General features: G+C 34.6%; 4 protein-coding genes and 1 long non-coding RNA gene across 8 annotated transcripts; all 5 read left to right on the top strand.

Moving 5' to 3' along the window:
- Positions 1-1,566: 1,566 nt before the first annotated feature.
- LOC143340906 (uncharacterized) lies at positions 1,567-2,340 on the top strand. 2 transcript variants are annotated; one of them, XR_013079523.1, is made up of 3 exons: positions 1,567-1,702; positions 1,769-1,928; positions 2,054-2,340. It is a non-coding gene; the product is annotated as an uncharacterized LOC143340906 (long non-coding RNA). The 2 variants fall into 2 exon arrangements; XR_013079522.1 differs by having other exon boundaries at positions 1,607-1,928.
- A 1,994-nt stretch (positions 2,341-4,334) lies between these two features.
- Positions 4,335-5,506, top strand: A4 (apolipophorin-III-like protein). The gene is made up of 2 exons (XM_076763568.1): positions 4,335-4,655; positions 5,006-5,506. The coding sequence occupies exons 1-2, from the start codon at positions 4,386-4,388 to the stop codon at positions 5,324-5,326; spliced, it is 591 nt and encodes a 196-aa protein (XP_076619683.1). The 5' UTR covers positions 4,335-4,385; the 3' UTR covers positions 5,327-5,506.
- A 1,339-nt stretch (positions 5,507-6,845) lies between these two features.
- On the top strand, positions 6,846-13,433 carry LOC143341032 (uncharacterized). Of its 2 annotated transcripts, none has more exons than XM_076763547.1 (9): positions 6,846-7,580; positions 7,756-7,864; positions 7,980-8,303; positions 8,383-8,619; positions 8,697-9,024; positions 9,104-9,396; positions 9,479-9,967; positions 10,043-10,211; positions 10,958-13,433. In XM_076763547.1, exons 1-9 carry the CDS (start codon positions 7,543-7,545, stop codon positions 11,494-11,496), a joined length of 2,526 nt encoding a protein of 841 aa, XP_076619662.1. In that variant the 5' UTR covers positions 6,846-7,542; the 3' UTR covers positions 11,497-13,433. The 2 variants fall into 2 exon arrangements, with proteins under 2 accessions (XP_076619662.1, XP_076619661.1); XM_076763546.1 differs by having other exon boundaries at positions 10,043-10,223; positions 10,958-13,432.
- Positions 13,434-13,612: 179 nt separating this feature from the next.
- On the top strand, positions 13,613-16,673 carry LOC143341038 (putative ATP-dependent RNA helicase DDX55 homolog). 2 transcript variants are annotated; one of them, XR_013079553.1, is made up of 8 exons: positions 13,613-13,841; positions 13,944-14,051; positions 14,151-14,423; positions 14,499-14,857; positions 14,928-15,125; positions 15,215-15,905; positions 15,982-16,108; positions 16,555-16,673. XR_013079553.1 is itself a non-coding variant. In XM_076763564.1 (7 exons), exons 1-7 carry the CDS (start codon positions 13,743-13,745, stop codon positions 16,033-16,035), a joined length of 1,782 nt encoding a protein of 593 aa, XP_076619679.1. In that variant the 5' UTR covers positions 13,613-13,742; the 3' UTR covers positions 16,036-16,440. The 2 variants fall into 2 exon arrangements, 1 of the variants encoding a protein (XP_076619679.1); XM_076763564.1 differs by lacking the exon at positions 16,555-16,673 and having other exon boundaries at positions 15,982-16,440.
- An 8-nt stretch (positions 16,674-16,681) lies between these two features.
- On the top strand, positions 16,682-19,709 carry Tes (testin LIM domain protein). The gene is made up of 5 exons (XM_076763548.1): positions 16,682-16,806; positions 17,117-17,318; positions 17,392-17,681; positions 17,754-19,265; positions 19,356-19,709. Exons 1-5 carry the CDS (start codon positions 16,741-16,743, stop codon positions 19,707-19,709), a joined length of 2,424 nt encoding a protein of 807 aa, XP_076619663.1. The 5' UTR covers positions 16,682-16,740.
- Positions 19,710-20,144: the final 435 nt, after the last annotated feature.

Below are 20,144 nucleotides of genomic sequence, written 5' to 3'. Positions count from 1 at the left end.
CTTCTTTCGCGATGTTGCCCGAGAGAGAGGACTGCGACGAAACTTCGCACCCTTTAACTTCTTCGTGCCAAACGCAAAGCGAACCTTGGAATTCGAAACTGCGCCATCCGCATCCGTCTGAAGCTTACCATAATTTTCTTAAAAATGTCGATTCCTTTTATAAAAACCATTACTCCGATCGGCAACAAAGTAGTCCCGCGTTAGCGTCACCAACGAACTCGAATGTATTTGCGAAAATTTTAGACTTGTACGGGTCGAATACTCCTCCGTCGATATCTTCGCTGATGAATTCCGGTATATGCGGTACGTGGGCATTCCCATCCACCCGATCGAATCTCAACCGCGTTTTGAAAGACATTACACCCTCGAGGACTCGCTTCCAACTTGCTAAAAACGAAATAGAATGTCCGTTAGGCAACGTTGCTCTATCACCGAGCGATATAATCGTTATTTTTCCTAAAGACGATGTAGGATTGATCGGACGTGTAACCAATACCGCCGGTCCGATTAATTTCAACGTGCACAAATTGAAACCGATCACCGCAGATGCTCCTAAGGGCGTAAAAATTTGGCATCTTCGATCGGATGATTTTCGCAATGCAACGTGCAGGAAGTTATTGGAATCGCTTTCTCAAGGTTACTAACAATTCCGAGAACTAATCTTGCGTCGTGTTATTATTGCACACTGTCCACAGTGCACGGTCGAAGTATACATATGTATACATAAGTTCCATATGCTGCGTAATGCGTCTATATTGTACTCATAAACTATTGTATACCATAATTAATTTTGTATATACGTTGGAATAAAAATGCGGTTTATTTATTGGAAAAGAGAAATATGTCTTGTTTACTGCTTGCAACATATCGAACTTTTCAGCTTGTTTGCTACGCTACGGTGTCGGCGAGGTATTCGACCATTTGCTGACGGTGCAAATAAAAATTTTTGACCCATGCAATGACGTAATCATCGTGGTATCATAATTTCAAAGGAGTCTAGAACGAAGGCCAAGTTTCCAGTGCTGTAAAAAATTAACATCTGCGTTGGATCGCGTACAGCTGAAAACAGAGTAAACAACGAACGATCAAAACAAGTATAGCTGTAATTAAAACTAATTAGTCAGACTAATTATAAAAAAATTTGAAATTGTAAAATTGAGAAAGCGATTGGATCTCTCCGGAAACTGGATGGTATGATAAACATAGTGTTTCTGAATACTTGTGTGATTCACTACAGCCGAGATAAAGCAGTGATTCTCAAATTTCTACGCAAGATTACGTTCAAACGAATCATAGAACATAAAAAGCTCGCTATTTCAAACGGAATCCTCGTTTTTACAAGATTGTTTTTACAAGATTGCCTCTATACAAATTAAATTTTCTTCTCGAACGATCAGATTACAAGCGAAGTGTTTACAAGCATTAAAGATTTTTCCGTGTAGCTGAGACTGAGTTTCCTTTATATTTTTTTTTGTCTTTGAAGTCACGGAAACAGAGATAAAGGAATTACACAATTTCCGTTAAACAAAGACAAGCTATAACAAAAAGTGCAATTCACGATGCGATGCGGAATAATTGGTTGCAATAAAAGCAGGTAATTCCGTTGGTGAGCAATTCATTTCAATTTGGTACAAAGGAGAGACAATACGAACAGCGAACAACGTCAGTTAGACGACAATCGAGAATCGAGTATTGCGCACAAGTATACATAAAGACTTTAAGTGGTTATTAGTGTGATCTTTGATCTTAATTCGTTTTATCGCGGTAGCGCTCTTGGCGCGAGGCATCTAGTTAAGCAGTTTACAACCGTCCCTCTAACAGAAACTATCATACACATTTGACCATACTGCAGGAAGGAACATCGTTATAGTATGGCACGATACATTTTCTTCGCTATTCTTCTGGTCTCTCTGTTTTACTTGTTAGAGGTATTTATTCCAAAATATTCGTTACTTTGATGTTTATTAACATTGAGTATCGCGCGTAGTGCGGTAGCTTTTCGTCGAAAGAAGCCGCGATAGATTTTAATCGACACATTCTCGTTACCGTTTAGGCCAATCCTATGCCACAAGATGTGCAGCAACAGGCATCGAATACTTTAGATCATTTCGCGGATCAAGTGAAGAAAGCATGGAACGGTGCAGCGGACACGATACACGAGAAAATGGGTCAATGGATGAACGATACGAACATAGGCGATGCCTTAGAAAGGGCGAAATCATTTATAAACCAAGCTGGCGATAATATTCGTAAGGAAGCAGAGAAAATTGGCGAAAGGATGCAAGAATAACTGTTTTGTGTCCACCTATGTAACGCGAAATAAAAATTTAATTCTTCTTGCGTGGAATGTAATTCTTCTCTTCTGTGGCGTTCGACTTTCTATCCAGAATTCCTGAGAATTAAAAAAAAAAAAACTATGCTCTACATATATTACAATATTGATTACCGGTGGCGGTGAGTTTCAAGTACATAAATAAATATAGTATATACATACAATCCTAGTTTTCAGATGATTCTACATTGACTTTAATCTTCCGTTGCTTCTCGAATACCGTTCAAATAACGTTGCGTCGTTCTTGTGCCTCAGACGTGCACGCGTACTTACACGTTCCATGAAAACAGTGTCAACTTTGACACGAACGTTCAGATAAAACTTTGACGGTTAATTTATCGGAGTTTAGATTGCTCATCGTGCGATTATCCGATGAACAACTTTACGTAATGTATTCGTAAAAATTTAAAAAAGAATCTGTAAATAAAACACAACGATTCATCATGAAGTATGTTCACTTATCTAGCCCCGGATTTGTGCCCCGCGATACGTGCAAAAAGCTTTGACGGTACTACTTTCTTGTTTTTGGTATCGGCCGATACTGAAAGCAATTGCTATTAAAAATAGTCAAATTACGTAATGAAATATTGATAAAAATTTGGATGAAATCTTACTACGACGAGATAACAGATTCTCTAATATTTTGACTCTTATCGGATGAGTGTACCAACGTGATGTAGAAGTTGTCGAAGCGTCACGGGTCAAAGCTTATGTTGACTGACAATACACGAACTTGCATATGTATATATATAAAATATATTGTATAACTATCCGATATAGACTTTGATGGTTGTGCATGTGCACTTGTGCAGCAATTGCTAGAATCAACAAGTGAATCAGTGTAGGTTTGTCCACATGTAGGACCTTGCCCCCTTGACGCAACTTTCTATGAAAATTTGTGCATACGTGTGAACGTATTTACAGAAAAATTCCAAAGGGGAAAAGCACACTCGAAAAACTCATTATATAGATGATCTTTCTCTTCTTAAGTTATCAAACTTATTTTCAAACTGATTTCTAAAAACGGAATTTCGCACATCTTGCAATAAAAAATTAATTGCTTCAAAGAATTTGAATGTGTTAGGACGATATACGATTCTATTTTCGGTAGACAGGAACGAAGTGACCTAAAATTAACGATAATTTTGACCTTCCTTGACCTATGGCTTTCGACTATCAATCCGGAATCGACAACGAATGTGCCGATTTGTGTATCGAAATTATTTATAGCGAACGAACGAAATCCTACACGTTTAAACTTTAATCCGTAGTTTAAAGGTACTATGACGCTTAGCTTGATGCAACCATCTCCGCGTTACACGTATACGGTAAATATAGTTTACAAAGATATTATCAAATTTTCATCAGCTTTTGTGCTTGAATGTATTTGGAGAATGTCAGATAGTGATCTAATCACATAGTGTACAATAGCGCTTTATTCTATAGACACAAAAGACCTCTGCTTAAAACCTCAAACAAGGATCACACCTAAAATTAATATTCGTTTACAATATACAAGTAATAAATCTCTTTTTTTACATAAATCGACAAATGACATTGACGCTGATATTTTTAAAGAAATTTTACAAAAAAATGAAAATTGAAATTCACCTTCTTCAATATATGAAGCTATTCGAGGAAGAATAGTATCAATTTTTTTTAACTGTGTTACGATTAAACATTCCTCTTATGTTGTATAACTTATTTGTTTTATTATCTCGGTCAAGTATGATTCGATTAAAAAAATGTTCCTCGTTCGTTTTCTCTTTGAAAGCCTCAAATTCCATTTTATCTTGGGCTCCATGGGGACATAACGCGTCATTGTCCTCACCTGTTTAATAAAGATTAACATTGCAAAAAATGTCATGGAAAATTCTCTTTGTCGATTTTGCCTCGCCGTAGCATTTTAAGAGGGATGCAATCATCGCCGAGGCAAGATAGTCGACACTGTTTGCCCTCGTGCACCCTCGATAAGGATCGCCTATAAAAGTAGTAGCTTGCGCAGCTGGCACATCAGTCACTTTCTAGTTGTACCGCGAAGAATTGAAGAAAAATGAAGAGCGTCATCGCGATCATCTTGGCCGTTGCGCTGCTATCGGAGGCCAAAGTTGCGCCGACCACCACTGCTAATACCCAAACATCTCCCGAGGTTCAATTAAACGAGCTTATCAGCCAGGCTCAAACTAACATCAACAATCTGGGCAAACAGATTCAGGAACATTTGAACCTTCCCGATCAAGAAACCTTGGTCCAAACCGTGAAAGACCAAAGCAGCGCGTTCGTGACTGACGTTCAACAGTACATGGCAAACATTACAGAACAGGTAAAAACTAAATTTCAACTCAGATGTTTTTTACGTCTATCTAGATTAACTTTTATAGAATTATTTCATTATTAATTCTAGAATTCAATTACTCATTGTAATGTTATCGATTATATAATTTTAGAACTACACAAGCATATCCTATCTTGTTTCAAGTATAGTTCGAGAATCAACTATTTCATTTCTAAATTATTTATTCAAATTTTTAATAATGATAAAGTTCAAATAGCAGACTTAACCCAGAACTTGTATATTATTTTTGTAACTTCAGCCTGTAAGAATTTTAGGGAAATTAAATTTTTTATTTTTGAAGTCTAATAACTTCTTAATGAGCCAATGCATTTTTCAAGTTAAAAGACAGAAGTCCAGAGGTGGAAAGGATGTGGAACGACATTAAGGGCAAACTGACCAAAGCAGTGGATGACATTAGCAGTAGAATCCCGAATGCTCAGCAACAGGTTGCTGATTTAGAATCTAAATTCCAACAAGGTGTTCAAGTTATGCTTAAAGAATCTGACAATGCTGCAAAATCTCTGAGTCAACACTCTGGAAAGATTCAGGAAGATCTTGCTAAATTCGCGAAACAGGCAGTGGACATTGCTGTACAAGCAACACAGAACCTGAACAACAATCTCCAGCAAGCAGCAGCTCAGAAACCTAACTCAAGTTAAAGGAGCCATATCCTAATTACTTGGAAAAATAAAATGACAAACAGAAGGGACCAAAAACATTCTCGATTAATTGTTGCTTCTAAGCAAGAAGTATTCTCTTGAAATTTCTATGGAAAACATATCATACCCTGTTATCAGATTTTGTATTATATTCATCAATTAAATACATACGACAATCGATCTAAATTTTTAGTTTTACCACTCCATTGTTTTATTCTTCAACTGTTAAACATGGAATAAAACCATGCATACATGTATACCAATGGTTATCAAACTTTGTCATGATAAAAACCATATACTTCTTACCAGAAATACTTGAAAGCTGCATCATCTATTGGAACAATATTTTGTACACATATTAGATTAAAAATATATACATTTGGCTAAGTATATAAAAAATGGCTATTTAAAATTACTTATCTTCTTATATCAATACATATCAATACTTTTCTTCTAATGAAGTTATGGCATTAACTGTTGAAAATTCAGTAATCAGTTGGAAAAACAAGTATTATTTCACTTGCCTTTGCAAAATACCATTATGCATTGTGAAACAACAATTTGGATACTTATGCTTGCTAAGCAAATTGCTCAATCTTTAAGTATGTTCCATTTTTTCTGTTACTCGTGTCAGCGTATACCGTTACAATGAAAAACATTCAAACGAAATAAATATATTTGTCGGCAGACACGAACAGTTCGTTAAAAAGTATCGGTAATATCGTACTCCATTGTGTTCATGATAAAGTCAAGAACTGAGGCGTAAGAACTCGACGACAAACTCTATGCGCGTTGTACGAGTATTTTCATTTTTACGAAACTTAAATGTGAGAATTGCTTTAAAAAAAAAATGAGGACTTTATTGTTGTTGCTTTTCGCGACATCTATGGTGAGTTAAACAATTTTCTCCCTTTCTTTCTCATTTCAAATTTATAATTCAAAACTGCATTGAATTTTTGTCAGATAATAACGACGAACGCTGGCGTAATATTTGCCAAGGAACGCAAAGATAACTTTGGAAGACTTACAAATTCTGTATCGAGTGGGTTGGCTGCTCGTACTAACAGATCGAAAAGAATAAATAGAGGATTCGAGTGGATAATTCAATGCGTCAATGTCCTGGGTCAAGTGGACAATTTTATATCCGACAGGACGAAGAGTATCGTTCGAAAATTACACGCAGTGTGCAACGACAACGATGAAGGCGCGCGCAACAATTTTAACCGACGCAAACGATCTTCTGAAAATATAATTTTAAAACCGTCTAATGATATTATTTAATATGAAAATATAGTAGAGTTTACAAATTATAAATTCTAGAATTATTTATTATCGTAAATTTATTTTAATATGGGCAAATTAATACAAATAGGTATTTACCAAATAGACTAAAGGTCGATTCTCAATAGGAAGGAAAGTGTATGCAGCGACGACGCACAATGAGAACACGGTCTTTGCAGGGAATTGCGAATGATCTTTATCGCATGATCCATTCATTTCTCGCTAGGTGGCGACTGTATCCGACAGTCACCGGGATCAGGCTGATCGGGCGACTTGTGCTAAGTTTTATCTTTTATCACATGTTGATTAATTAAGTAGAAATACAATATCGTGGCCAAAATCATTGTTCGGGGCTCCTATCGTTCCTTTCTAAGCTCCCACGACGCGAAATTCCATAAGGGTGATTTCCTGCGTAAGGAGATCGGAGTTACGTCACGCACCAGCAAGATATCGTGTGTGTCGTGGCGGGCAGACACCGTGTTCCCCCGTACGTCTCTTCGAATACCAAGTGTTCCTGCTTTCTTTATTCGCACTCTTGTATCTCTTTAAACTCGAAAGTCACGCACGCGCTAGACTTTCGCGAACAAGTGTTTAGGTAACAATACCATTGGCGCATAACCTACAAACGATCGTGATTCAAAAACGGTCGTGAATGTTGATAGTTGTTACGGCCAGTACGGCCTCCTGTCAATCGTTCTGGGGTCGAACAAGATTTCAAATTGAAGCTTTCCGCATCTAACGAGAAATCCGTAAAATAAAGGGTTCTCAATATCATCCCGTATCGGGACGTTTAGTCGAAAATATATTTTTGACGTTGAGTAGTCACCGGGAAATTAGTCAAAATTCCGGTCCCCACTAGGAAACGAGAAGGCCCGCAACAAACCGGCGGCAGAAATCCACCAATTTCTGGTGAAGAGTCCTCGTCGGGTGGCAAAATGAATAGCAAAAGAAAGAATCGTTCAAATACCAACAGGTACCTATTTTCTCTATCCCATTTTAAAGCAAACTGCTTAGTGCCTTTAAGTTCCTCATTCTTACTTTTCACTGATATCAACAATTTGTTGATGTTAATGTTTCTCTACAAATGATATATAGACAATGTTTGTATAAGCTAGCATATAATACACATTTATAAATATTACTTTTAGATCTCCTCGTGCCCGTGGCCCACAAGAAAGATGTGTTGCTGCAGAAGGTGTATATAACAATGCTCATTTTATGCATGCGATAACCAGTCATGTTGGTAACATTGTACAGGTATCAGAATTTGTTTTATAATTATAATTACATTTATATATCTATGGACATGTAGAATATAAAATAAATAATATTTATCATTTACTATTTCCTTGTGTTTGTATTCTTACTACAGATTCAAACATTGAATGGTTCTGTATATGAAGGTATTTTTCGCACATTCTCCAGTCAGTTTGACGTTGTCTTAGAAATGGCACATCGCGTAGAAGGTTCAGGAAAAATAAGCGTGGACAGTATAGTAGAAAAATTGATTTTTAAACCACAAGATATCATAACTATGTCTGCCAAGGATGTTGATTTAGATTATGCTATACGCGACACGTTCCAAACGGACACTGCAATTAGTAAATACAATGGTATAATTGGTGAAAAAGAATTAGAACCTTGGGATGCCCCTGCTACCATGAATGGGGATGATTTAGAATTAGACGGTACTACCGTAAGTATTTTATACGATCAAATATACATATAAATATATAAATAAATTACTTTTAAATTTGTACATACAATTTTCTTAGAATGGATGGGATGCCAATGATATGTTTCGTAAAAATGAACAAAAATATGGAGTGCAAACGACGTACGAACCAACTTTGGCAGCCTATACTTTGCCACTTCAAAGGAAAGATACAAAAGATTACAAAGAACAAGAACAAAAGGCTGCGGAAATAGCGAATGAAATAGAATCACAACCAAATCACAAAGCGAGATTAGAATTAGAAAATGGTGATGAAGAGGAAAGATTTGCAGCTGTGGTGCAGTTTATTATTATTCTCATAATTGTGTAACAAAACATGGAATCAGTTTGTCTTTTAATTACGCATAATTTTAGGTAAGACCCAACGAGGGTAAATATATTCCACCCCCACTGAAGAAGAAAAATGGAAATAGTGGAAAATTAATGAGATCTAACGAACCCCCATCTTCACCAGGACCTGCAACTACCAATAAAAATGTTTTCAATCAACAATCTCCGTCCAATGTAAACATTAATATTCCCCCCTCTTCTAATCTTCCGATTGGAATGCAAAGCGCTCATCCTTCTGTACAACATCCAGTACCTATAAATATGGGAATGCCACCTAGTGGAGTAGTGGTTACATATAATAATTCTCCACGACCATTTGTACCTCCGCCAGCAACGCAACCACCACCACCAGGTATTAAAAAATTACATTTACAATAATAGCAATTAAATATTTATCATATTTAATGAACATTTTATTACGATATTTATAGTACCTGTGATGCAGCAAACACAATCTCAAGCTGCTCCTTCTATACCGCAAGTAAATTTTCCACCACCCCAACAGCAAACTTCGTCAAATAAAATTAGCACAGAGAAACGGGAACGTCCTGGAAGGCAGCAAGTATATCAAGCTGACAAAGCACCACCAGCACCGTTCCCTCAGACAAACGTTACTACGTCTCACCAGCAATCGTCGCATCAACAACATAGTCAGTTACAGCAACAAACTTCGGTAGAAGGACAACGGTGTGAGATAGTTTCACACAAATCAGATCATAGAAAGGTAATAAAATTCTATCTATAAATTATTTTCTAAAGTATCTATTTTTACGAAATAATTACAACAAATTTATGTATTGTCGAAGGTTCCAACACCCCGCAGTAGAGAAGAACAACATTCAGAATTGAGACAGTTTGCCACAGATTTCAAATTAACAGACACACAAGCACAAGACGCACCTCCAGCAACAAGAAAACAACATCAGCATCCACAAGATTCTCATTCTTCGACACAAATTACTCAGACACATCATCAATCGCCCCACCAACATACAGCGCCGCCACAAACGCAACAACAACCGCCACAACAACATCCAAGTACACAACAGCCACAGCAACATCAAAATCAAACAGTTCAAGAAGAAACTGTTGTTACTAGTAAACCACCGCCAGGACCGCTACCTGTAAGACCTACGAGTCCCTCTCAAGGTACTACTGCACCACAGGAACCAGCAGTTACTGCACCACAACCCCCACAAGAATCTACCGTTGACAAAATTACGACGGCTTTCAAAAAGTCGACGTTAAATCCAAATGCTAAAGAATTCAATCCAAATACTAAGCCTTTCACACCGGTAAGCTAATTACATATCGATAGAAAATATTTGAATTATAATTAGATAATAAATGTGGTGATTACATACTTTCAGCGATCTCCAAGCACACCAACGCCTAGTAGACCGCATACTCCGCAAACACCACAATACACTGGTGCAACAATGCCTGCAACTGTAGTTATGCCTGCATACGTTATGACTAGCCAACCACCAACTGCGTTCAGTCAACCACCGGCTCAACCTGTGACAAGGTTCCGGAAGGGTCAGTATCTAGGTATCCGCATCTTATTTCCAATTCTCTAATCCAATTCTCTATGTTAATAAAGGTTTCCTGGTGCTATTTTAACATTTTCGCAGTCAGCGATTCTAACGTGCGACCTAAAACTGGATGTCACGTGCAATTTACAAAAATCTATACATATCTGGTTGCAGGTTCTGAAATTCATTAAATATATATATATATATATGTATTTTTTAAATAATATTCAAAGTAGTGACATTCCACCTACACTTAAAAAAATGCGAGCAAAGCGACACATTTTTTTAAGCTTTTGCATTTTATAGCAAAATACATAATCAAAATTACTTGATTTTCGCAACTTAAATTGGTTATAATCGGACATTTGTCTTGTAAATATAAACTATAAAATTACGTCAGTGGCTATAAATGTGTTAACTCCATCGAGTTCGCACCTCGTTGCAGTGAATATTATTATTTTTTAATGCTAATCAGTTTGTTGTTACGTATATATTGATACAAAGAAAATATATAATGCAAGTTGGTTTTACGCCTGTCTTAACATCGTATCGAAAAATTATACCGAACACAGAGCATCGCAGTTAATATTGCAATAACAATAACAGTTACGTGAAACTGGTGTGTACCGAAACTGATACGGTAGGCATGAAAAAGTTAAGAAACACAAAGATTCTCTTTTTTAATATATTAGTAATATTTTATTTGATTTTATTTGTAATGTAAGTTATACCTTATTGTGATTATTTCAGTGCCGGTGATGCATGCGCAGCATCGCGCACAAGATATAGCTTCTCAAATGCAAGTGGTAGCGGCAACTGGACAGCCTTTAATGGCACCGGCCCCTCTGCAACCACCATTCCAGGTGCCTTATCCTGGCCAACCAGCATATCAACAGATGGTACGCATGGTTCAGGCACCACCACCACCGCCACATATGGCTACACCTTATCATCATCATGACTCGCCAGGACCACAGGCTCCTGGTATTCAGTATATGGGTCCACATACGCATCCTCACCCACACGTTGCCCAACAACCACCAAGTCAGACCCCCTCTCCAGCTAATCCTAATCCACCACATACGCCAGGCACTTACAATCCTCCTGGTACTCCACAACCCACATATCCTCCACCACCTCCTCAAGGCCATGCTGCAAGTTATCCAATAATGTGTCCTATAATTCCTCCTCATATACCGTTACCACCACATCACATGCAATACCTACCGCCGCAGCCACCTCCTGGAGCGCAGCAAACTATACCAGTAATTTTGCCGCACAATCAGTAGCTGCGATCAAAAATGGATGAAGAAAGAAGGAACTACTAGTATTCTGCAGAGATAGAATAAGGTTTACAAATTCAAGTTACTTTCACGATGGCATTAGGCACTTGAAGAGGCTTTCACTTATTGCTTATAATATTATATTGATACACCAATAAGCAGCCGTGTAAGTTCCATCTGTTTTTAGCCTTAACGTCTAAACATTGTTTGTTTTTATTCTTGATAGTAGTGATATCATTCCAGACAAAAGTAATACATCTTTTAAACTAATTCAAGTAATAAACAGCAATCTTTATGGAAGAAAGGTTTTATAAGTAGATAAAGTTGCATTAATGTAAAGCAAAGTGCTGATCATCTTGAAAGTGACTTTTTTTAATAGGTCAGTTAATTGCAAGTGACCTACGATAATGTTTAGTCCCTCGAATATTATGTTTGAATTTTTTATCACACGGAACACACTTCAATATGCAATTTACAACCATAAAAAAACTATGAATTATTAATTTATATATTATACATTTAAAAAAAGTACATCGTTTTGAAAATTGATTTATAAAAAAAAAAAAGGCAGAATGTAAAAAGTAAATCAGCAACCAAGATATACTTTGGAATCGTATATTGATAGGCGGTGCCTACATAATATCTTAGAAAATGAAAAAGACAACAAGGAGGGACTGTGACTATTACGAAATTTAAAAACATTTCAATCTCAATTACAGTAGTTCGCGCTACTTTGTAAACATTTATTAAGCCAAAATCCAACCTGTGAGGTTGATGCAGAGTGCTATCTGATAGGCTGATGGTGTATGTATCTTCGAGAAGATCGAAGTACTGAAAAAGCGGAAAAATTGCGGGTATGTTACGCGAGTAAAAAATTTTTTTTTTACACAAAGTAATTATTGGAATGATGTAAAGAAAAAAAAAAAAAAAAAAATAGAATATATGGCATATTTTTCTGCTCGCGCTTTCATACGTGATATTTCACTGCAATGAACAGAAAGCATAGAAATAGATCGATGTAACTCTTCTAAATTTGATCAAATTACAAACGAATGTGCGAAGTTGAAAGACACGGTGACGAAAGTATTCAGATGCAGTTTCAAATTTTGCAGTTTGTTGACGATGGATTTTGTTATGAGATGCTGATACATAACATCCTCAAAGCAGAGACTAAGTCGAATTAGAAAAAAAACGTCGTATAAGAAAAAAAGGGTCCGATAAACAATGTCGTTAAAAACGACGAGACGATTGTCGTGACAGAAGAGCATCTGTGTATATGTAAAGGGGTACAAATGTCCTGTACTAAAAATTATATTATTTCTATTCAGTGACTCAGGGCATAAAATTCCGATGTTACACACTGTATCTATACTAACATATACATATTTTAGTTTTTGTTCGAATAGACAAAAAAACAAAGATGTTATGCTAAAAATAATATGATAAAAGAAAACTGCTTTAGCCATATTTCATTTGATAATCGAGTTATTATTTCAGTATTAGAATATTTTAAATTTACGCGTGGTTTGCATAGGTAATGCATGATCTATGTAAAGCCTTTATACACGAATTTGCTTTTTTTTTTTATAAATAGCTCATGTTACCAAGTAGGAAAAATTCAAAGAAATTTACAATTGTAATATACAAACAATATTTTATTGCCGAACAGTTCGGGAAGAATGCATTGCGTTAAATACTCAAAATTGTTATCGAAACATTTGAATTAATTGTGTACCTCTTACGTGTAAACAAATACTGTCGGATGCTATGGCATTGAAAAAGAATTTGAATTACGGCCTTAGACCTAGTCGTGTATATAAAGGAAACGGAGGTAAGGACGATCCTTATCTGAGAGATAGTTGAGTGTGTGGCATCGTTAGACACAAATTTTATATCGAAGAGATTTAAAAAAACATCAAAATAAAGTCAATGCGTTAAAAGCCAACTTGTACACAATGATTTATTTTCCACACTACTCTAGTTTTATTTTAAGCTTTAATCGTAAAACGTAATATGTCCCTCTTGTGGTCAAGATTATGTCTTAATTGAACATTCTTTATGTAAAATAAACTTAATATTTTCAAAAAACAATACAAACTTTGAACATTTGGGAACCAATAGTAACTGTACCAATGAGATGCATTGGTGAACATAACCTAAAAAGACCGGAATTATACGAAAAATCGTTATGTTTAAAACACGTGATTTTTAATAGCTTAATTTATATAACGCGTACAATTTAAAAAATTACAATGAAGACACAAAAGTGGAAAGAATTAGAAGTGCCTTTAAGTGATTCTGTATTGAAAACCATTGAGGAATTAAAATTCTCTTCTATGACACCAGTGCAGGTAAAATATGTACTAGAAATCATTAATTTATATAAAAGGATTGTTTACATTTTTTAACGAAAGTTGTCCTTTATGTGAAATTTTTTATTTAACTATGTATAGGCAGCTTCTATTCCACTATTATTGAAGGGGAAAGATGTTGCAGCAGAAGCAGTAACAGGTAGTGGAAAAACAATTGCTTTCATAGTCCCCTTATTAGAAATTTTACAGGTATTTAAATAAAATTTTATAGATATCCAATGTATCTCAGATAACATTTTTTTAACATAAAGGGATAGATATTGAATAAATTGTTTACACATAAAACAGAAACGACAAGAAAAATGGAAGCCTACAGAAATTGGAGCAATAATAATCAGCCCTACCAGAGAATTAGCTGTACAAATAAATGAAGTTCTACAAAAGTTTTTAGACAATATTCCATATTTAAAACAAATATTACTTGTTGGAGGTACAACAATTGCAGAAGATGCAGACAGACTTAAAGCAGCTGTGAATATTATCGTGGCAACACCTGGCAGATTAGAAGATATATTATGTAATTGTAAAAGCATAAATTTGGCAGCTCGTGTGAAATCACTGGTAATTAATTCTAGATATCAAATATTTCACTTACAATGCATTTTTTTAATTATGTTCCAATCATCACATTTTCAGGAAATATTAATCTTAGACGAAGCGGATAGATTGTTAGATTTGGGTTTTTCCGCGACATTAGATACAATATTAAGTTATCTACCACGTCTCAGAAGAACAGGTTTATTTTCTGCAACACAAACAAAGGAATTACAGCAGTTAATTAGAGCAGGATTAAGAAATCCAGCTTTGATATCTGTTAAAGAGAAAGCAAATATTTCTACACCGTCAAACTTAAAAAACAATTATACTATTGTGAATGTAGAATACAAGTTGTCTACAATGATAGACTTTATTCAACGAAAAGGAACTAATTTAAAGTACATGATTTTCTTATCTACCTGCGCGTGTGTAGATTATTTTAGTTATGTTATTCAGGCGTGAGTACCACTGCAATGTATTTGAATGTAAGTCTATGAAAATAGATCTTATAATGTATTACATTTTCAGACTGCTGCCATTAGTTCAAATACTTGCAATTCATGGTAAAATGAAGACCAAGAGGTATAAAGTATTTAATGAATTTCGAAGTATCAAAAGCGGCATATTAATTTGCACGGACGTAATGGCTCGAGGTGTTGATATTTCAGAAGTAGATTGGGTATTACAATATGATCCCCCATGTTCGGCTAGTAGTTTTGTCCATAGGTGAGAATATTCATAGTACAATGTGCATTATGATATATAAATCATTTATTTTAAGTTTTGTTCATAATCGAATTTATTTTTCGTTCTAGATGTGGCAGGACTGCTAGAATTGGCAACGAAGGAAATGCATTATTATTCCTACTGAAAACAGAAGATACGTATGTAGATTTCATCAAAAGAAATCAAAAAGTAGATTTACAAAATATAACATTGGAACCATCTATAATTTCGTATGAAAGGTGTTTAAAGTGTATGAGAAATTTACAAAAACAAGATCGTCTCCTTTTTGATAAAGCAAACAGGGCGTTTGTATCATACGTACAAGCGTACAATAAACACGAATGTAACTTGATACTAAGATTAAAAGACATTGATCTGGGTAAACTTGCACTGAGTTTTGGCCTACTACGAATGCCTCGAATGCCTGAACTTAAAGGAAGAGATACATCGGCTTTCGAACCCGAAAACATTGATACTAATTCAATTGCTTATTCAAATAAACAAAAGGAGCAACATCGTTTAGAAAAACTGAAGATCTTTCAGGATAGCGGTGTATGGCCCACAGGGCGTAAATGTAAACGCAAAGAAACCGAACCTTGGTCTGAAGCCAAAAAGAAAAAACTGGACAAACAAGAAAATCGTAAGAAACGCAAAGAGAAAAAAATGAAACAGAAAGTGTCAACGAACCCGACAAAGAAACGAAAAAGAAAAATTAATGAACAAGATATTGAAGAATTGGCGAAGGATATCGCGTTAATTAAGAAATTGAAGAAGAAAAAGGTATCCTTGATGCATATAATTTTGAAAATTACGAATTACTTGCAATCAGTTATTACATTCACGATAACTGTTCCAGATTTCGCACGAAGAATTTGATGCAGCTTTTGGAATTGATAAAAATAGTGTGTGAAAAATATGGTACTCCCTAATGTTTTTTTTGTACATTTGTATATACAAAATACTATCACCCATAAAGCGATAAGGTAAACAATTGTACTAAGGTGTTGTAGTATGAGATCCTATAGTCCCCACTATGATTACTTTTGAACAATCTCAATCCATTTATCCTATGTGAATTCTTATCTGGTATATAGATAAACAGGCGCGATACAGATATCTGCTCAGTGATACTCAGATAAAAATAAGTCTTTGCCAATGAAATATGTATCGACATTTTCTTGAAAACTGAACACTTTTTCCGAGAATTTAAAACAGCCGTACAACATATTGAATATTTTCCATGTTAAATAAATTAAAAGTATGTTTGGAAATAAGATTCTTTATATTGTTCCTTCATGGAAAAGTACATACGTAATCATCTGTTGAGTATCACTGAGGAGAATGTCGGCATACAGAGGTATGAATACTGTATAGTGTGTGTATGTGTGGTCCCTTTGAAGAAATTCATCTTTGAGTGGTCCCCACTTAGGTCGAGTACGGTAGAAGGGGAAAACGTAAGCACTAGTCCTCTGAACTACAGTCATGAGCTATAGCGGTGAGTCACGCGTTCGTGCAAGTGTCAAGGAACTGTACGAGTTTATATTTTATTAAATTGCTACGGTTATAATTATTTATATAAAAGAACAATATAATAATCAAGACAAACTAATTAAAAATGAGTGATATAGAATCAAACGACCGACCGAAATGGTTGTTAGAACTAGAAAATCGAAAGAGAAAGGTGGGTCTCTGACAAGTTCAAAATCTTATTAAAAATAAACATGTTTTTCAAATTCTTTTACAACTTGATATCTTTATTGTATTATTTACGAAAAGCAGTTATTCAGAAAAGTTTCTTTTTACAACTATATATATTGTATGTATTACTGCAAGCAATAATAGTTTTATTTTTTGACAATTCAAGAAAATAAATTACATTTTAAGAATGAAAGAAATCCGTGTATGAGAGATTGAATTCATAAATTATTTAATGACAAAATTCATTTGGAGGCATCAAAGAATTTTGAGATCATTTTAGTTACTTTGTTTAGCCTCGATTGGCACATGAAGCTGGAGCAGGAGCACCTTGTGTGATTTGTAAAGCAACATGTCCGGGTTTAGACTTGCATTTTTGGAGAAAAACTTGTAAAAATTGTAAATGCAGTAAAGATGATCATGATGTCGATGATGAAGATTTTCCACAATTTGATTTGTTATTTGGTTCCTCAAGAAAATACAAGAAGAAACCTATTTGTAAATATCATTAAAATTAAACTATGATCTATTTAATATTATACATTACAATTATTAATTTTTTCTCTTTTAGTATTACATATACATAATGAAAGAGAACATGCAGAAGAAGCATTTGAATGGATACCACCAGATACAACAAAAGAACTTGCTGCAGATTATATGAAAGCCTTCCCAGTAGAAAAGTTACCTATTAAAGGGTCAGCTGGTGCAGCTCTGAGAAGGCAATTATTACAGAAGCAGTTACCCCTTCATGACATAGATTATAAAGTTTGTGATAAATTGAGTGAACAAGAAATGAAGCAATTTGAGAAGTATTTAGAAAGCATAAAAAAATACGTGGGACAGGGAACAGTGACAAAGGTAAATTATTGCAATAAAAATTTTATTGTGACATTAATTGATTATAATATATGGTTTTTTTTTATATTATAGATACTAAGTGCTCGCCCATTCGAACGATCGTTAATGACACCCGCTAATGCAACCGACATGCAACGTTTTAGTCCACAAAATAAACCTACTGTACAATCAAATATGGTTCAATTGCGCACGCCAAGTAGTTTTACTCCAAAAACTTCATACAAAAAAGATTTCCATGAGAAGTGGAACAAACACAACACACCTAATTTAGAAACACTAACTAATGTTAATAATATCGACGATATAGCAGTTCTTGAAAAATATAATATAAATAGTAACAGCAGTGAGACTATAAAATCAGAACCAATTAAATCCAGGTTTTACAATAAGGGTATTTATCCAATTAATTGCCCAAAATCTGATAACAATCATCATGATATTGTAAACAAAGACAGTTCAATGACTGAACATTTAAAGTTTCCAAATACTGTAGGAATTGAAAATCTTAATTCACAAGTTACACCGCTTCCTCATTCTTCGGAATATTATAAAGAAGCATATAAAGATATATTCAAGAATTCGTCCCCTACTCTTATGCACTTTGATCCGATTAACGATGATACCTCTATTGCAGAAACTATATTAGCAGATGCATTTCTTCCTCCTAGCACAGTACACGCCAATGATATAATTGGTAGTACATTAGATAAAAAGGGTCTAATGTTCATACGAGAAAAACTTACAAATAAATATAGCAACCAAGAAAATCAAGTATCACACAATGCTCCCAGTTTTGCGAGAAATTTAGATTCATGTGATTTATTAGCTAAAAATAATAACGCTGGTTTGCAAATCAAAAATATTAATGAAGGGACTGAGAGAGAAGCTGTCACTGCTGCCATACAAAATTCTCCGGGAGTATTGACTCTAACAGGAGATAGAATTCAAAAAGTAGAAAGGAACACTGTTGAACCTAAATCAATAAAGGCAGAAAAAGAAATAATAAAGCCTAATTCACAAATAGTTCAATCTGCTCCTCTTGATTCTACAGTAATTATTAAAATAGATGAGAAGGACAAAGTAAAAGAGAATACATCGCTAACCCCTACGAAATTAAAAGAAGGTTCATCTTCCTTACCAATGTCATTACCACAAACATGTCAACAATTTTCTAATACCGGTAATCACGAAGCAAAATTGAGTAATCTTGTGGCACCTTCTACTGTTATTTATTCTCAACAATTACAAAATCAAATATTCCCTTACAAAACTGTCGGCGGAACAAATCAACAAATACAAAATTTACCGAATATAGAACATCTAAAAGGCGCTGTTGAAGAACTAACAATGGACGCTGCTAAATCACAAAAATGCCACGAATGCAAGGGAGAGATACACGTTGGTGATGTCGCCGTAATTACTGACAAAGCTAAAAATTCAATGTGGCATCCCGGATGTTTTGTTTGCAATATATGTAACGAATTATTAGCAGATTTAGTATACTTCTATTATAAAAATAAATTATACTGTGGCAGAGATTTAGCGACATTTTTAGGAATTCCTAGATGTTTTGCCTGCGACGAGGTAAACATGTTTTGTATAAGTGTTGAATGTTTATGAATCAATTAATTAATATTCCATGCTTTGCGATATAATTTTTGTTTCCTTTTTCAGCTTATTTTTGTTCGAGAGTATACTGTTGCAGAAGGCCATAATTATCATGTAAAACACTTTTGTTGCTGGGATTGTGATGTTCCTTTAGCTGGAAAACAATATATTACAGAGAATGATCGTCCATTATGTCTTCCATGTTATCAAAAAACGTATGCGAAAACATGTAACGCATGCGAAAAGGTAATTGCTGCTGATCAGGAAGGTGTTCCTGTGAAAGACTTGCATTTTCACGCAACAGAAATTTGTTTCTGTTGTTATATTTGTAAGAAAAACTTATTGAATGGTAGAATAGCAGTTAAAGAGAAAAAAATATTCTGCAGCAAAGAATGCATTTCGAAGTTCCTACATACGTAAACTTAATATCAGATTCAATGGTACTGCCGCGTTTTGATGATATTTATTCATTTTTTTGTTTTTATATTTTGCCATAAAACAGTGCATGTAGCTTCATTTTTTGTATACATTATTAATATGAAATGCATATATCATTAAAAAACAGATTTTACACAGTTTTGTGTAAAGAAATATATTTTTTAATTAATGCATAAGCACTTTATAACAAATATCAATTGTAATCTTTATGTTAAAAACATTGTGATTAATTATAAATATAATATTAATTAAAAAGAAGAAATAAAAATTTTACTTTCGTTAAATATAACCATATTAGAATATTCAATCATTATAAATCTATGATATTTATGTAAAAACTTATTAGAATACACGTAATTCAAATTATTTTTAGAAAAAATATTACAGTTGCATGATTTTATAAGGTACTTTTGAGTT

The sequence above is a fragment of the Colletes latitarsis genome, chromosome 4 (assembly GCF_051014445.1).
Source record: "Colletes latitarsis isolate SP2378_abdomen chromosome 4, iyColLati1, whole genome shotgun sequence".
NCBI lineage: Eukaryota > Metazoa > Arthropoda > Insecta > Hymenoptera > Colletidae > Colletes > Colletes latitarsis.
Note: the sequence above shows the minus strand (reverse complement) of the source record. Positions and strands in the feature narration are given on the sequence as shown.